This window comes from Puma concolor, chromosome C1 (genome assembly GCF_028749965.1).
Source record: "Puma concolor isolate L17-30 chromosome C1, mPumCon1.1.hap2, whole genome shotgun sequence".
Lineage (NCBI taxonomy): Eukaryota > Metazoa > Chordata > Mammalia > Carnivora > Felidae > Puma > Puma concolor.
Window position 1 is genome coordinate 34,261,558 of NC_141674.1, and position 16,300 is coordinate 34,277,857.

At 60.5% G+C, this 16,300-nt stretch overlaps 1 protein-coding gene across 15 annotated transcripts in view; it reads left to right on the forward strand.

Moving 5' to 3' along the window:
• Positions 1 to 16,300, forward strand: part of PTPRF (protein tyrosine phosphatase receptor type F) — an 88,390-nt gene that overhangs the window by 55,513 nt on the left and 16,577 nt on the right. For 6 of the 15 annotated variants that reach the window (XM_086716713.1, XM_086716712.1, XM_086716716.1 and 3 more), the window contains 13 exons: positions 895 to 1,164; positions 2,655 to 3,236; positions 3,449 to 3,585; positions 4,080 to 4,224; positions 7,669 to 7,974; positions 8,617 to 8,810; positions 11,837 to 11,863; positions 13,231 to 13,348; positions 13,428 to 14,006; positions 14,643 to 14,740; positions 14,935 to 15,188; positions 15,280 to 15,373; positions 15,957 to 16,172. In XM_086716713.1, coding sequence (XP_086572839.1) covers positions 895 to 1,164; positions 2,655 to 3,236; positions 3,449 to 3,585; positions 4,080 to 4,224; positions 7,669 to 7,974; positions 8,617 to 8,810; positions 11,837 to 11,863; positions 13,231 to 13,348; positions 13,428 to 14,006; positions 14,643 to 14,740; positions 14,935 to 15,188; positions 15,280 to 15,373; positions 15,957 to 16,172 — 3,020 coding nt within the window. The remainder of the gene's footprint in view (positions 1 to 894; positions 1,165 to 2,654; positions 3,237 to 3,448; positions 3,586 to 4,079; positions 4,225 to 7,668; positions 7,975 to 8,616; positions 8,811 to 11,836; positions 11,864 to 13,230; positions 13,349 to 13,427; positions 14,007 to 14,642; positions 14,741 to 14,934; positions 15,189 to 15,279; positions 15,374 to 15,956; positions 16,173 to 16,300) is intronic. The other 9 variants (XM_086716715.1, XM_086716718.1, XM_086716719.1 and 6 more) reach the window with 6 other exon arrangements.

Here is a 16,300-nt window from a genome sequence, read left to right on the forward strand (position 1 = left end):
CAGCTTCCAACTTTCGGGGGGGGGGGGGTTCCAGGCTACAACTTGGCCTGAGAAGCTCAGAACAGCTTCTGGCCTGGAAAGCCCAAGACCAGAGGTCGTGGCCAGGCACAGCTACCCTCCCTCTTGAGACCCTTGTTCATTGGCGCAGAAAGCCGTCTGTTCGGCGCCCTCATCGTGTTACTGCCATCGTCATGCCCATCCTGCCCGCGGACCACGTCCCTGGCCTGCCCTGACCCCTTACCCAGCCCCTTCTGAGGGGCAGCTCTTCCCCTTGGGTTCCCAGGCTGTGCCTTGAGCCTGGTTGAGGTCCTGGCAAGTGGTCATGCCCCTTGCCCTCATCTCTCACCTTGGGTCACAGCCTGGAGGTGGAGGCAGTGACTCCAGAGAAGGTGGCCATGTCACTCCTGGGCAGACCCTCTGCCCTGCCCCAGCCATGCTCTGAGGTCCTCCACCCTCGGGTGCCTGGACTTCTCTCACTGGTGCCCCAGTTAGCCCCTCTGGAGAGGGTCAAGAGCAGGTGGGGGCAGGCACTGGAAGGCAACCTGGGATGTTGCCCAGACTAGGCCCTCAGTGTAGACCTGAGGCCCAAACCTTGCACTGAGTCCCTGTGTGACCCTGGGCAGAAAGGACTTTTCTGGGCCTCAGTTTCCTAGGCTGTAAAGTGGGAGCTTGGTTGCAGAATCTCTTATGTTCCGGTCTGAGTGTGGGGGCTACTTCTAGCCCAAAAGTGGGGTGGTGGGAGGTGGTAAGCTGGGGCCCAGGGACTCTACCCCACCTGTCTCTGAGGTGGGTTTGACTCTGACAAGCGGGGCTTCCTGGATGAGGGGCCCCTGCCCTTCCATCCTCCGGAGTGTCCTGCCCGGCCCGTGAGTACCTCTCTCCCTCCTCCCACAGTGCGCCGTGTGGCTCCTCGTTTCTCCATCCCTCCCAGCAGCCAAGAGGTGATGCCAGGTGGCAGCGTGAACCTGACTTGCGTTGCGGTGGGCGCACCTATGCCCTACGTGAAGTGGATGATGGGGGCTGAGGAGCTCACCAAGGAGGATGAGATGCCTGTTGGCCGCAACGTGCTGGAGCTCAGCAATGTCGTGCGCTCCGCCAACTACACCTGCGTGGCCATCTCCTCACTGGGCATGATCGAAGCCACAGCCCAGGTGACAGTGAAAGGTGAGTGCCATATGCATGCCTGCCGTGGTCTGCGGCCCGCCCTGTCGCACAGGGTGACAGGAGGTCCCAGCACCTGTAGCTGGTGAGGATGGCTGTTGTGGGGATGGATGAGGTCTAGGGGTCATCGCCCTCTCCTGGGGTCCTCCTGGACCTCACTGGTGGAGAGAGGAGTTTCTGTCATTCATAGTGTTAGTAATAGCAAACAGATACTGAGTTCCCGTGGGCAGATACCACACTGGTAAGCACAGAGTACTTTGTTTCATTTGTATGATGCTGGGAGGTAGGCCCTCTTCCTGTTTTACAAATGAGGGAACTGAGATGCAGGGTCACGTGGGAGGAAATGACAGAGCAGAGACTTGAACTCTTGGGGGTCTGATGCTATAGTCTGATGCTACAGTATGACCCCCTAGCCACTACATGGCACCAGACCCTCAAGTTTACCAACCCCCTGACAGGAAGGATATGGTGAAATAGTGGCCAAGGGGGCGTGGGCTCTCCACCAGCTCCCTGGGATAGGCATGCATACGCACACTTCTCCAGGCTCCCTGCCTCCATTCCTCCCTCAGAGCCGTCCTCCATTCGGCAACTGAAGTGATCTTTTGAAGATGTGAAGCAGGTTCTCACCACTCTCTTTTAAGAAAACAGCCTTCCAGTGGCTTCCCGTTGCTTTTAGGGTAAACACCGGGATCCTCGCTCCCCTCACCCAGCTCTGCTGGCACTACTCAGTTCTGCCGGGCGCTCACCCAGCCCTCACTCTGCTGGTTCTCCCCCAGTCCGGGTCTCAGCCCTGTGAGGCGCTTGTGGATGTCCCCAACTCAGCACCCCGCTGTCTGCTGTCCTTGTGTGCACCGGAGTCATGAGTATGGACGCAGTGTTTCCCACTCACCCTAGAGTATAAACTCCACAAGGGCAGGAGTGCGGCTGTGTGACCTGTGTCCTCAGCCCCAGCGCAGTGCCCAGCACTTAGTAGGCTTTTGATAATTATTTGTTAAATGGTCGGCTGTGGATCTGGGGCTTTTCTACCTTCAATTTGAGCCAAGCCACAGGTGTGTGGGGCCCAAAGCCCCAACACTTTCTAAAATCCAGACCTTTCCCTTAGGCGCATCTCTCCCCAACACCAGCCCCAGTCACGCATAGGTGCCCACAAGGAGCGCAGGCAAGCCCCAGAGGCAGACCTCAGCCTCCCAGCCTGTGTGCATGGGACCTGGTCAGGCCATGCCACCTCTGCGTCTTAGGTTGTTAGGTGAGGATCCAGTGAGTTCTCGAAGTAACGTGGGTAGACACTAGATGACCAAAGGCCCCTGGAAGCCCTGACAGGTGTGGTCACCATCCCCTGGTAGGTGCCCTTAGAGGTCACCTTGAACTTTTCAAGCTCTGCTTCAAGGTGTGTTGTGGGGGTCAACCACATTCTGGTTGGATAACATCAAAGGCAGGCTTGGCTCCTGGAGTCATGACCTCAGGCCATCCTGAGCCTCTCACTTTCTTCCCAGCTCTGCCGAAGCCTCCAATTGACCTTGTGGTGACGGAGACAACTGCCACCAGTGTCACCCTCACCTGGGACTCTGGGAACTCAGAGCCCGTGTCCTACTACGGCATCCAGTACCGTGCAGCAGGTGCAGAGGGCCCCTTCCAGGAGGTGGATGGCGTGGCCACCACCCGCTACAGCATTGGTGGCCTCAGCCCTTTCTCAGAATATGCCTTCCGCGTGCTGGCGGTGAACAGCATCGGACGAGGACCACCCAGTGAGGCAGTGCGGGCACGCACAGGGGAGCAGGCGCCCTCCAGCCCCCCGCGCCGTGTGCAGGCACGCATGCTGAGCGCCAGCACCATGCTGGTGCAGTGGGAGCCGCCCGAGGAGCCCAACGGCCTGGTGCGAGGGTACCGTGTCTACTACACTCCCGATTCCCGCCGCCCCCTGAGCGCCTGGCACAAGCACAACACAGACGCCGGGCTCCTCACCACCGTGGGCAGCCTGCTGCCTGGCATCACCTACAGCCTGCGCGTGCTGGCCTTCACTGCCGTGGGTGACGGCCCACCCAGCCCCACCATCCAGGTCAAGACGCAGCAGGGAGGTAAGTGCGGGCAGCGTGCTGGCTGGGTGGCCACAGCAGAGCTGGGGTGGGCAAGGCTGAGGCGAGGCCTCTTCCGTCAGGCCGTGGGCTTGGGGGCCTATATTCCACACACGCGTGGTCACTTGGGATGCAGGACACGGGTGCGAGGGTGTCTTCCCCTGCCCTCGAGGGGACCGGTGAGGTTCACGGCGCCTGGCGTGGGGGCGTTGCAGTGCCTGCCCAGCCGGCGGACTTCCAGGCGGAGGCAGAGTCGGACACCAGGATCCAGCTCTCGTGGCTGCTGCCCCCGCAGGAACGGATCATCAAGTATGAGCTGGTGTACTGGGCCGCGGAGGATGAAGGCCAGCAGGTGAGTGCCCAGCGGGGACAGGAAAAAGGAGGGGTGGCTCCTCCTGATCCCTTAGAGTCTGTGGTGGGCTCACCCAGGCAGGCTTTCTGGATTTTGTGGTTGTACGGACACGGCCCCCAGGGTTCTCCTTGGGGCTCTGGGGCTCACGTGGCTGATAAGGTTCCATAGTCTTTGTTGCCCCTGTGCTGGGGGCAGAGTCTGTCCTTGGGTCTGTCCGTGGGTTTCTTGGGCTCTGTGGCTTACACGGCACTGGCGGAGCCCTAAAGTTCCCCACTGGAGCCACTTGTCCCAGGTGTTCGTGGCCATGTAGTCTGTGCAGTGTCCGTGGCATGGGCTGGGCCGAGTCCCTTATATGGTCCAGGTGGCCATGTGACATGGAGCCAGCCCTGGAGCCACGGTGGGTCCGCAGGGGTCAGCTGCAGCCCGCGTTGGGGAACAGCCTCTGAGTGACCTCTGAGGTCAGAGCAGTCAGTGAGTGCTCCCTGCTCTTCCAGCACAAGGTGACCTTCGACCCCACCTCCTCCTACACTCTAGAGGACCTGAAGCCTGACACACTGTACCACTTCCAGCTGGCTGCCCGTTCCGAGATGGGGGTGGGCGTCTTCACCCCCACCATTGAGGCCCGCACAGCGCAGTCCAGTAAGTGTCTTCGGAGGCTACTGCCTGCTGTAGCTGGGAGGGACACAGACATACACACCCTTCTCCCTTGACCAGGGGGGGTGGTTAGGTCTGCCAGGCCCTGGACTGGACCCTTGTCTGGGCTCCAGGTCTGGACCCCGAGAGAGGGACAGGTAAGTTCCCACTGGTCTGCGTCCGGGCGGCTGCTGCTGCCCGCACTGCTCCCCACCCCCCACCCGCTCCCACCCCTCCCTCTCCCAGGCCACCACCCCCCCACGACCACCCAGGTAAGTTCTGTGTCTGTGACTCATCCTCTTCCCCCCCAACCCCCCCTACCCCCAGCCTGTCTGCGCTGGCCACACTGGCTGACTAGGCCATTCCCACTGGTGGGACGGCCATGCTTGCCCAGTCTCAGACACGCCCCCGCTTTGGCAGCTGTCCTCCCTTTCCATGTCCCCACATCTCATCTCCCCCATCACCTACATTCCCTGCCCCGTGCCCCCACCATGAGAAAGATGTGTGAGCTGTGTCATCACACCGGGCCAACCGCACGTAGGGACACATCTGTGAGCATGAGACTTTGTGACCGAGAGTGTCCACGTGCCTGCCTTAAGACCACGTGACCTTCCACGTGTGGGTCTGTCTGTGAGGCCATTTGTGCTACACTTTGTGGCTTTGTGTGTTACCGTGTTCCTGCCTGCGTGTGACTCCGTCTGACCGCCTGACTGTACAGCACCTGCATGTGTGTCCAACGAGTGTCTGGCGTGCCCTGTGATTGAGTGGCCATGAGGGTCTGTGTGATAATGGGGGCCACAAATGTATGGCTGGAGAGGATCATGGCATTGAGGCAGCACAGCTGCTCACCCTAGACACGGCAGCGTCTGTGAGGCGGTCCATGTGACACGGGGCTGTGTGTGAATGTGCCAGTGATGTCGGGCAGCTATGTGGGACCTGGTGTTCATGGATCCATCCTGCGAGCACCTGCTGTGCTCCTGCTGCTCCCGTGCACGGTGCGGAGCTGGCAGTGACCCTGACGTGGCCTCCCACCTGCGGGGATCCTGGTCTAGTGGGGCAGAGAGATGTTAAACCTGCAGTTACCCAAATGAGCTCTTAATTATGTTTGTGTTAAGTGCTGTGGAAGAGACAGATGATGGGATGGGAGCTTCATCTGGTCTGAAGGGCCAAAGGGGCTTCCTTGGGTGACACAGGCCTTAGGCAGAGGGTCAGCAGGTGCAAAGGCCCTAAAGTGGTCAGTGGTGAGCAGGGGGCCAGTGTGGCTGGAGCAGCCACTAGACCATGGCAGCTGGCTTCAGGTTCAGAGGACAGGTGGGAGGGCTGACTGGCTGCTGCGCAAGAGTGCACAGGACAGCCCGGCAGGATGCCTGAGGCCAGGTAGGGGGCTGTGTGGTAGTCTGTGCAAAAGGTGGCAGCTCAGATGAGGTGTTGGTGGATTGGAGAGCTGCCTGGGATGCCAGCTGGCTGGGACTTGGTGATGGATTGGGTTTTGGATGCTGAGGGAAAGGGAAGTGTCAGGCAGATTCCTTGCTTCTGAGGTATGGACCTGGGAAGAGAGTAGGAAGTGGGACCTAAGCAGGCACTACAGCCCAAGATGCCTTATGCCATGTCAGTGGTGATGTTGGGCTAGAGGTGGGGGACCCTGAGGAGGATGACCAGAGATGGCAGGAAATTAAGGAGAGGGGAGCATCTTAGAGGTTGGAAGAAGCAGACCAGATGCTTGACCAGAGCCAGAGGAACACTGGCGTGTCCACTGGGTTGAGGACTGTGAGGACTTTAGCTGGAGGGAGGGACCACTGCAGCTGGAGAGGGGGTTTTGTCTTTTAAGATAGGGTTTTGAGCATATTTAAGCATTACTAGGAAGGAGTCTGTTCAGAAAAGTCAAAAATTTGGGAAAGAGAAGGACTTTGGAAGCTCAGGAGGTTGGGGAAGGGGGCAGAGCATGGATGGGAGAGATCTGCCTTGGACAGGAGAGCGTACCTCTCTCCCCGTGGGAAGCAAGGGCGGCTCAGTGAGATTACAATTGTTGGGTGGGTTTGGTAGCAAGAGATGGAGGGAGCTGCTGGTGGGAGGCTTCAGTCTTCTCTGCAAGGTGGGAGACAGTTGTGTGCTGAGAGCTGAAGGTTAGAGCGTGGAGGAGGTTGAAAGCATGCTGTGTACAGCGGTGAATCAAGCCGGGCAGAGGACAGAGGCCACAGGCAGCATGCAGGGCCCGGGTGAGGCCACTGGGGACGTGCTCATAGGATGCCGGCCTTCCAGGGCAGGTGACCTACCTGTCCCAGGGCTGCCTGGAAGAGGGCAGAGGGGTTGGATCCATCCAGGGCTTGGCACAGGCCGGGCAAGAGCATGGGAAGAGAAGTAGGTGAGAGAGTTGAAGGGGCATGTAAGAGCGGTGAGGTGTGGGACCTCCGGGTCTAAGCTCAGTATTGAGGGCAGTAAGGATAGTAGGTCAATGGCCGAGTTGCCTGGGGGCGCTGAAGAGCCAGTACAGTGCTGGGGACCTTGAGCAGCTGAGCTGGGGGAGGGGGAAGGTCTGCAAGGGGATGTCGGAGGCCACGGTTTGGGGGATAGGGCCATTCCGAGCCTTGGCAGTATCAAGGGCACGGCCACAGCCGTGCGGGGGAGGAGAAAGCCCTGGAGATGAGGGGCTCGGGGGCTCGGGAGGGGGACTACCGAAGTCACCCAGGCAAGGGGTGGGAGCAGAACTCTGGACGGTGAGGAAACCATGCTGTGGCACTAGGCTCCTCAGTGGGAATAAGGTCTAGAAACGTCACTGGGAATAAGGGAGGCACAGCCCCGTGTCCTAACTCCAAGGAACTGGTTGAGTGCGAGCACCTCCATAGGGCACACTTTCTCCAAATCAGTCAAGGCCGTTGGCCTCTTTCCCATCTGGCCTCCAGTCTCTGTGGTTGCTTGTGGCTCCGACACCCTGTCCGAGAAGGCACAGGCCACGGCTACCTTGTGCCAGAAGAGCCACTGGGGCTGCTGGTCCTGACAAGAGCTGTGGGCACAGCAGCTAGAGTTCTCCATATGTGGTTGTGTGTGTGATGGGGGCAAGGGGTCGGGGAGTCCCGGCCCACGCTCATGTGTATCTGGCAGTTGTGTGTGTTTTGTGAGAGAAAGCATATGTGTGGGAGAGACCTTGTGTGTGTGTGAGGTGCTGTTAAAGCCGCATATGTGCGAAAGACACCATATGTGTATGTGGGACACACGGGGTGTGTGTGTGTGTGTGTGTGTGTGTGTGTGTGTACACAGGCAGAGCCTGTGGTCCAGAGGGAGCCAGGCTGTCTGGCAACAGCGGTGGCAGCCTGCCTAGGAGGGGCCCTGGGTTAGCCATTCTGTACTCAGGGACTAGCCGGCCTGGGTGAGTTTCCCATCCTCTGTGACTCGTCACTGTGTCCGTGACCCCCACCCTCCATCTGCCTGCTTCCCCCCATTTGTCTTCCCCAGCCCCCTCCGCCCCTCCCCAGAAGGTGACCTGTGTGAGCACGGGCTCCACCACGGTCCGGGTAAGTTGGGTCCCGCCGCCAGCCGACAGCCGCAACGGCGTTATCACCCAGTACTCGGTGGCCTACGAGGCAGTGGACGGCGAGGACCGAGGGCGGCATGTGGTGGAGAGCATCAGTCGCGAGCACTCCAGCTGGGACCTGGTGGGCCTGGAGAAGTGGACGGAGTACCGGGTGTGGGTGCGGGCACACACGGACGTGGGCCCCGGCCCGGAGAGCAGCCCGGTGCTAGTGCGCACGGACGAGGACGGTAGGCGCTGGCACCGAGGGGAGGGGCGGGGGAGGGGAGGCACCCCTCCCAGACATCACCCACCGCGCACCCCAGGGCCTCTGCCTCACACAAGCCGGGAAGGACTCCTCTTCCTGATGGGGGCTTAATAGCCCAGAGTGGGGAAACAGAGCTTGTGGGATAGCCCATGACCAAATCCCAGCCTTTGCAGCGGTCTCCAAGGCAGCTGGAGCCTTAAAAGGCTAAGATGGAAGAAGCAGTCCCACCTAAGATCTGGGAGGTGGAGACTGGGAAGACTGGTCCAAGAGACACTCAGAGTAGAACCAGCAAGACTCACTCTTGGCCAGATGTTGGCATGATATGGGTGCCAGGAGGAGATGGGACAGGTTGTGCCCACCTTAGGATGACCACAGGCCTGGTGCCTCACCACTGCCCTCCCCACCAAGTGAGATAGCTCTGGGCCCAGGGGGTCGGCAGGGCTTCCTTGTGCTAGGTGAAGGGACCCCTCCTGTGTCCTCAGCAGGGACAGACAGTCTACAAAAACTCTGTGAGGGCCTTTACTGGAGCAGTGGGGTGCAAAGGCAAGGCCCTGGAACGTGCTGTGCCCCCCCGAGCCAAGGTCCATACCACCAGGCCCGACTTTCTTCTCTTCCCGGTCCCCAGTGCCCAGTGGGCCACCGCGAAAGGTGGAGGTGGAACCGTTGAACTCCACTGCTGTGCGTGTCTCTTGGAAACTGCCCGTCCCCAGCAAGCAGCATGGCCAGATCCGCGGCTACCAGGTCACCTACGTGCGGCTGGAGAATGGCGAGCCCCGTGGCCCACCCATCATCCAGGACGTCATGCTGGCTGAGGCTCAGGTGTGTCACTGGGAGGCGGTGGGGTGGAAAGGTGGACGAGGCCAGCATGCTCTGCTGCCTCTTTGGAGCCCAGGTTTGACCCATCCCCTGCCTGCCCTCGGGACTAAGACACCGAGGTGTCCTGCCGCATTAGGCTTAGGGGGTGCTCAGACCAGAAGGTTAGGGCTGGGTTCCAGGAAACACTCTCTTCCGTCTTGCCTACGCCAGCCCAGGCCCTGCCAGCCCCATCTGCCTCGGTGACTATCCCAGCCTGGCAGCCACCTCTGTGGCTCAGATACCAGCACTAGCAGTGAGGAGCCCTCTCTGCACAGAGCCCGGCTTCCATTGTCACCCTCTGCCCGGGCTTCAGCCCCCTAAGCCCTCCTTTGTGTTTTGCAGAAAGCACATTCACTGTCAGTTAGGCTGGGATTTGAGATTTGCCTTCCCCCGCTCAACAGTGCTGGGCTGGGCAGCCATTCCTCCCACAGCCAGGGCAGGGAGAGCCCTCCTCCTGTCATCTCCCCCAACTCAGCCTTTGGCCATGGCAGAGTTCTGTGAATGGCCCAGCTGGGTGTGGCTCTACGCTTGGCCCTCAGGAGGATGGCTTGGCCCCTGGTGTTTATGCTCAAGGTCTGGGCCTGCCAGCCAGCCTCCTGTCTTCCTCTGTGCACTAATGTTCTCCAGGGGATAACAGTTTCACCCATGAGCTTAGGGTGAGGTCCCTGGGGTATTCTGAGCACTGGTTTGCTGTTCAGGTAAAGAACCTGGGATACTGGGAGGTTATGTGAATGGCCCAGAGTTTCCCAGGAAATAGGTGGCTGAGCTTGGGTAAGAAACCCAGTCTCTGGACTCTGAACGCCTAGAAAGGGCTGTAATTGTTATGGCGAGTTTCCTCCCAAAAGATTCTGCTGAAGAGTCGTAACACCTGGTGTGGTCTGCTTTCGAGGTCTCCCCATCCAGAATCAGGGTCTTGGGGAGGGGGTTCACAGTGGGCAGCACTGAGGCAGCCCTGGGGGAAGGAGCCCAGATTCCCTTCAGAGCCCACATGCCCTCCCCATCCAGCTTTTCACCCCTACCTGGGCTGGGCCCAGAAGTGCAGGTGCAGACCCCATGTTCTGCCTGCTGTACTCAGGGTGGGCTCACCCACACAGACAGATGGGGCCTTCTTGCCTCTGGCTGAGCTTAGCACTCTGAAGCCAAATTCTTCTCTGGCCAGAGGGTGCCCTCTTCCTCCTCTCATCCTGCCCAGTGCTGAGAGAGAACGGGGGTGGAGGAGGCGGACATGTGCACCCGCCTGCATTCCTGGGGCAGGTTGAGGACTCCTCCTGGAGCCTCCACAGACACACCCACCCAGAAACATCCCCGGAATGGGCTCCCTCCAGCCCCTCCCATCCTAGAGGGCCAGCGGCACAGCTGCAGCCAGTGGGGTTCTGGAGCCACCCTTTCAGGTGCCCCCTTCTGGTTCCAAGTGGTTTGAAGGGAGCTGGGCTACAGGAGGAGGGACACTGTCCATCTGGTTTCAAACATATCATGACGGGGGTAAACCCGAACTCCAGGAAAGCCAACTGAAGATGGAGGGGCCTGGTCCCCAGCCCAGCCACAGGGCCCAGCTGTCCTCCGACCACCCTGTCAGGGACACCACAGCCTGTCCGTCTTCACCCAACAGCACCATCTGCTTAGCCCAGGGTCCCCATCAGTTCTGGAAGAACCATGAGGGTCCTGCCCACCTCGAGTGTGTAGCCAGACCTGTCTCCTTTTATGTGTGTGTCCATGTCGGGTTTGTCTGTTTCTCACCCGATGTTTTTCCTCCCTCTCTGTGTCTCCTCTCACTGCCTGTGCCTGCCTCACCCTCTTCTCCTCTCTCCTTCCCACTGCTCCCTTCTGTCCTCTCTCCCTCCGTTGTGCTTCATCTGCTTTGTCTCTCCTTCTTTGCCCTCACTCTGCCTCCAACACGGGAGAGGTGCGTTGTGAAGACCTTCCTGCCCAGACCTGGCTTGGACAGTGAGAGTCTCCCCCCCCCCCCCACCCCCCTACCCCTGCTCCGAGACAAGGAACCTAGAGCAGAGGCGGGCCCAGCCATACCTTTGAAAGTGTCCGTGGCCAGTAGGGACCTGTTGATGGCCTCCTGCCATATTCTGTCCCATGCTCCTTGCAAGGCCTTTCCAACAGAGCTTCTCAGAACAAGAGGGACCGCAGTCAGTGGACAGAGGTTGGACCAGCACTTTAAGGGTGGTTGGGCCAGAGGACCCTCTGGTTGCTCTAGCCTGAAGATGTCATGGGCCATCTCCCTTTGCTGTGCTGGACACCAGCCAGCCTCAGTCCTCCAGTGTCCCCAGACCACAGAACAGACACCTCAGTCCCTCCACCTACATGCATCACGGCCTAAAGAAGAACGTACCAAGAAACAGCAACATTGCCAGCCCTGAACCATGCCTTGCTACCGTAATAAGATCTCAGGCACCCTCAGGAAGGAATGGGGGTCTGACTGCTCCCCCTGTGCCTGTGGGGAAGGGCCTAGACTCCAAGCTTGGCATTCACACTTCCATCATCTTGCTGGCCAGCCTGCCCCCATCTCCCAACCCCAGTGCAGCTCTCGCTATTCCTGGGACACCCTCCTGCCTGGGAAAACTGTATAATCTGTCTCCCAACTGATAGTGAAAGGAGACGCTGAATAATCATACCATGACAACAGCCGCAGGCCAGGACCTTCCTGGGCAAACCCGGATGCAGTCACCCTGCTCCCAAAGGAGTGGGTGTCTTCACCCCTGTCTGGCAGCCTCTCCCTCAGAGCACCTGTAGGTGGCGCTCTCTGGTCCCTCCCGTGCCCAGGAGCCCTCCCTCTTCAGTCTGTGTGCTTCCTAGTCTCCCTCCCCTCCTCGGCCCTGGCTTACGGCATGGGCTGGGATCTCCAGATGGGGAGTGGTTTTGGGGTGCTACCCCCATGGGCATTTCAGAGGCCCTTGCCCTCCCTCTGCCCTGCTGGGCCGGGCCCCCTCCAGCAAGAGTCCTTCACATCCTGTCTCCCTTTCTCTCCCTCCCGCGGTCAGTGGCGGCCAGAGGAGTCCGAGGACTATGTAAGTAACAGGTGTGCGAGCGCGGGCGAGACCTGGGTCAGGTTGGGCTCATGGGACACTCCCCTCCCCCGCCTTTCCCCCCAGCCTGAGCCGCCGAGATCCACAGGCCACCAGCCACCTCCAGAGAAAATTGGCGTTTAGACTCAAGCGACGAGCTGAGCAGCGATTGGCATTTCCTCTAATCCTTACTTCTCGCCTGTCGAGCAGCAATTTCGGGCCAGTGTTTGTGATCGACCAGGGCCTGGCCCCTGCTCTGGCCAGACAGGGATGGAGTTAGATCCGATCCTGATCATTAGGCCTTATTGATCCCTGGAGTGAAAAATCACCTGCTCCTGGGCCCAGGCTGGGAGGGAAACCTGGGGAGCTGGTTCCGGCATTGGTGCGTTCTGGAGCCCCAGCCCTGGGACACCCTCCAGCCGGGGCAGGAGGGTGTTTGCGAGGGGTTGGTGGTGGCTGCGGGGGCCCCACCTACCACTCAGAGCTGGAGGGACACCAGGGTTGGTGGTGACAGCTCTGTTCCCACTGCACGGTGGTCCCCTCCCCTCTTCCCACTCTCCCCGTGTGGCGTGGCTTGGCCTCCTGTGGTGTTTCTCCGCATGTCTGGAAAGGATGCCTTGGCTGGAGATGGGCATGTAGGCAGGACCTGCCAAGGCTGGGAGACACTGCCCTGGCTGACTTCTTAGGTATCACTGGGGACAATGGGGAAGTACGTTCCCCTGGGGTGGGTGTTTCCTGTCCTATTCATCTTCCTTCCCTCATCTTTCTTCCCTTCTCACAACGTATTTGCAAGGCATTCGGTAGTCACAGAGCCCACTCCTACATGTGGCCAGATGGGGTCCTGGCCGGGTCCTGCAGGGCAGCACCTTGGCCCGCTGCACCTTGCTTGTCGGTGTGGGTGTGGGTGTGGGTGTGGGTGTGGTGTGTGCACGCGTGCACTATGGTAGCCCTTTGCCCTCCTACAAGAGAAGCTGTAGGCTGCGTGCATGTGCGTGCCAAGAGTCATGCAAGGTGCCCTGTGCGTGCGGAGCTCTGTGCCCTGTGTGTCATGTGTACACAGACCTCCTGAGGTGTCACTCGCAGCGCAGTGGAGTGGAGGAACAGTGTAGCCCTTTGTTCTAATCTGAAAGGAAGGGTGAGCTGTCTGCTCCAGGCGTGCAGCTCCTGGGACAGGCGGGGTCCTCCTGGGCACACATCCCACCTGCCTGCCCCGCATCCAGCAGAGTCCGGCATCGCCCAGCATCCCACGCCCCGGGACCTCTGGCCCTGTGAGCCCCGGAGGCTCCCTGCTGGCGAAGGTCCTCAGGTGGCTGGCACGGGCTGGCCTCCTGGCTCCTCTGTGATGAGACTGGGCCCCTCCTCCTTCTTAGGAAACCACCATCAGCGGCCTGACCCCAGAGACCACCTACTCCGTTACTGTCGCCGCCTACACCACCAAGGGGGATGGTGCCCGCAGCAAGCCCAAAATTGTGGCGACGACCGGGGCAGGTGAGTGCTGGGTCGGGGACAGAGCCGAGGGTGGGGCGGCAGGGCGGGCAGCGCCAGAGCCCAGCGCGTGGTTGTTCAGTCCCAGGCCGGCCCACCATGATGGTCAGCGCCACGGCCATGAACACCGCGCTGCTGCAATGGCACCCTCCCAAGGAGCTGCCTGGCGAACTGCTGGGCTACCGACTGCGGTACCGCCGGGCCGACGAGGCAGAGCCCACTATCATGGATTTTGGCAAAGATGACCAGCACTTTACAGTCATCGGCCTGCACAAGGGGGCCACCTACATTTTCTGGCTTGCTGCCAAGAACCGGGCTGGCCCCGGAGAGGAATTCGAGAAGGAGATCACCACTCCTGAGGATGCACCCAGCGGCTTCCCCCAAAACCTGCGTGTGGTAGGGCTGACCACCTCTACCACGGAGCTGACCTGGGACCCCCCGGTGCTGGCGGAGAGGAACGGGCGCATCACCAACTACTCCGTGGTGTACCGTGACATCAACAGCCAGCAGGAGCTACAAAACATCACTGCTGACACCCACCTGGTACTGTCCGGCCTCAAGCCGGATACCACTTATGACATCAAGGTCCGCGCTCGTACCAGCAAAGGCGCCGGCCCACTCAGCCCCAGCATCCAGTCCCGGACCATGCCCGTGGAGCAAGGTGTGTGCCGCGGGCATGTGGCTGCGCCTGGGGAACTCTGCTCTCCTTGACCCACTGACCTCTGGCGACTGTGATCCACCAGCCTCTGCTGTGTGACCCTCCAATCTCTCATGACCATGACCACTAACCTCTAGCGAACAGGCGCCACATTCTCAGTGTGCAACCCCTGACCTCTGCTCTCCTTGACCTACTGACCTCTGTTGTGTGACTCCAATCTTTCGTGACCTTGACCCACTGATCTCTTTTGACTGCATCACCATCCTTGGGTGTGGGACACTGATCTCTTGGGGCCATGACCCACTGACTTCTAGTGAACATGCTCCACCGTGCTCTGGCGTGGGGTCACGTGCTTCTCATGACTAAATCCCACTGACATCTGGTCACTGACCAGCACCTCTGGAGATCCTGACCACGGGTCCTGTGGCATCTGCCCAGCTCAGTCCTCCCTGTGAAGAGGAGTCTGGGCTGAGAGCCGAGCTGTGGGATTTGAAGCTGGCTCGGAGTGGGGTACCTGGCCTCCGCAGCCATTCCGGACCCTCAGCCCTGGCCAGCATCTCTTCCTGGCAGGGAACCCTTCGCCCCAGCCCCCGGTTACACAGCCACGGCTGACTCCCCGCCCTTCCTTGTGTTCTACAGTGTTCGCCAAGAACTTCCGTGTGGCGGCTGCTATGAAAACTTCTGTGCTGCTCAGCTGGGAGGTCCCTGATTCCTACAAGTCCGCGGTACCCTTCAAGGTGGGTGAGGGCCACGGCCAGCCAAGCCCGGCACACTTGCCGGCCTGCCCCAGGGCGTCGCGCCAGTCCCAGGTGTGGGCGTCTGTGGCGAGGTTTCCCGATCAGGTGGATGCACACTCTGTGCCCTGTAGGCCCGCGGGGGGGGGGGGGGGGGGCTCACCCCACAGCGCACTGCCTGTCCCTCTCCCCCGCAGATTCTGTACAACGGGCAGAGTGTGGAGGTGGACGGGCACTCCATGCGGAAGCTGATCGCAGACCTGCAGCCGAACACGGAGTACTCATTTGTGCTGATGAACCGCGGCAGCAGCGCGGGGGGCCTGCAGCACCTCGTGTCCATCCGCACGGCCCCGGACCTCCTGCCGCACAAGCCACTGCCTGCCTCCGCCTACATAGAGGACGGTCGCTTCACCCTCTCCATGCCCCACGTGCAGGACAGCACCCTCATCAGGTGTGCAGATGAAGCCGTGGGTGGGGGCGGGGCAGGGCTGGCGACGGGCACGTGGGTGACGACAGGCCTGATTCCCGCTCTGCCCGCCTAGGTGGTTCTACATCGTGGTGGTACCCATCGACCGTGTGGGCGGGAGCATGCTGGCCCCGAGATGGAGCACACCCGAGGAGCTAGAGCTGGACGAGGTGCCTGCGATGGGACGGGGCACTGGCAATGACAGCCCCATTGCTCTGCTTGGCTGTGGCCCCAGTTTCTCCCCCAAATTGGACTCAGTCTCTGGCTGCTCTGCCTGGAAGCCTGGTCCTCTCTGGGACTCTGAAGCAGCCCCCTGGGAGTTTCCCAGGAAACTGGAAGGCTTGCAGAGACTCCCTAGAGGGATTTGCTGAGGATCCCTCAGGACAGGAAGAAGCAGAGACCCCTGTACGGGTCTAGAAGTTCCTGAGCCCTGTAGACTTGGGGCAGTCCCAAGAGGCTAGAGTAGAGCCCTCGGCATGTTGGGAATCCCTTGTCCTCACAGAGGTGTGGAGCCAGCCCTCTCTGGTTAGAGTGAGGGGCAGGTTACCCAGAGGGCCTCTCCTCACTGGGTTGGCAGGGAGGAGTGGCATTGTGCCGGTGTGTGGCATTATTCCGTGAGGGCAGTGGGCCAGGCCGGGCCCAGGCCTGTTATGTGGACGGTGAGTCTCAGTCCAGGGAGAAGATGTCTGAGGCCACAGGCCCAGGGGCACGTGGTCTGAGGTCCGGCGTGACTCCTGTGCTCTGCTCTGTCAGCTTTTGGAGGCCATCGAGCAGGGGAGTGAGGAACGGCGACGTCGGCGACAGGCAGAGCGGCTGAAGCCATACGTGGCTGCTCAGGTGGACGTGCTCCCTGAGACCTTCACCCTGGGGGACAAGAAGAGCTACCGGGGCTTCTACAACCGGCCCCTGTCTCCGGACCTGAGCTATCAGTGCTTTGTGCTCGCCTCCCTGAAGGAACCCATGGACCAGGTCTGCCTGAGCCGCCTGGGCTCTCAGTACCCCGAGACTAGACTAGTCTCAAACACCATGAGATCCCAGGCCTAGGGCTGCCCCAGAGACCCCAGACCTGCACTAGGGAATCTCAAAAGACGTCAGCC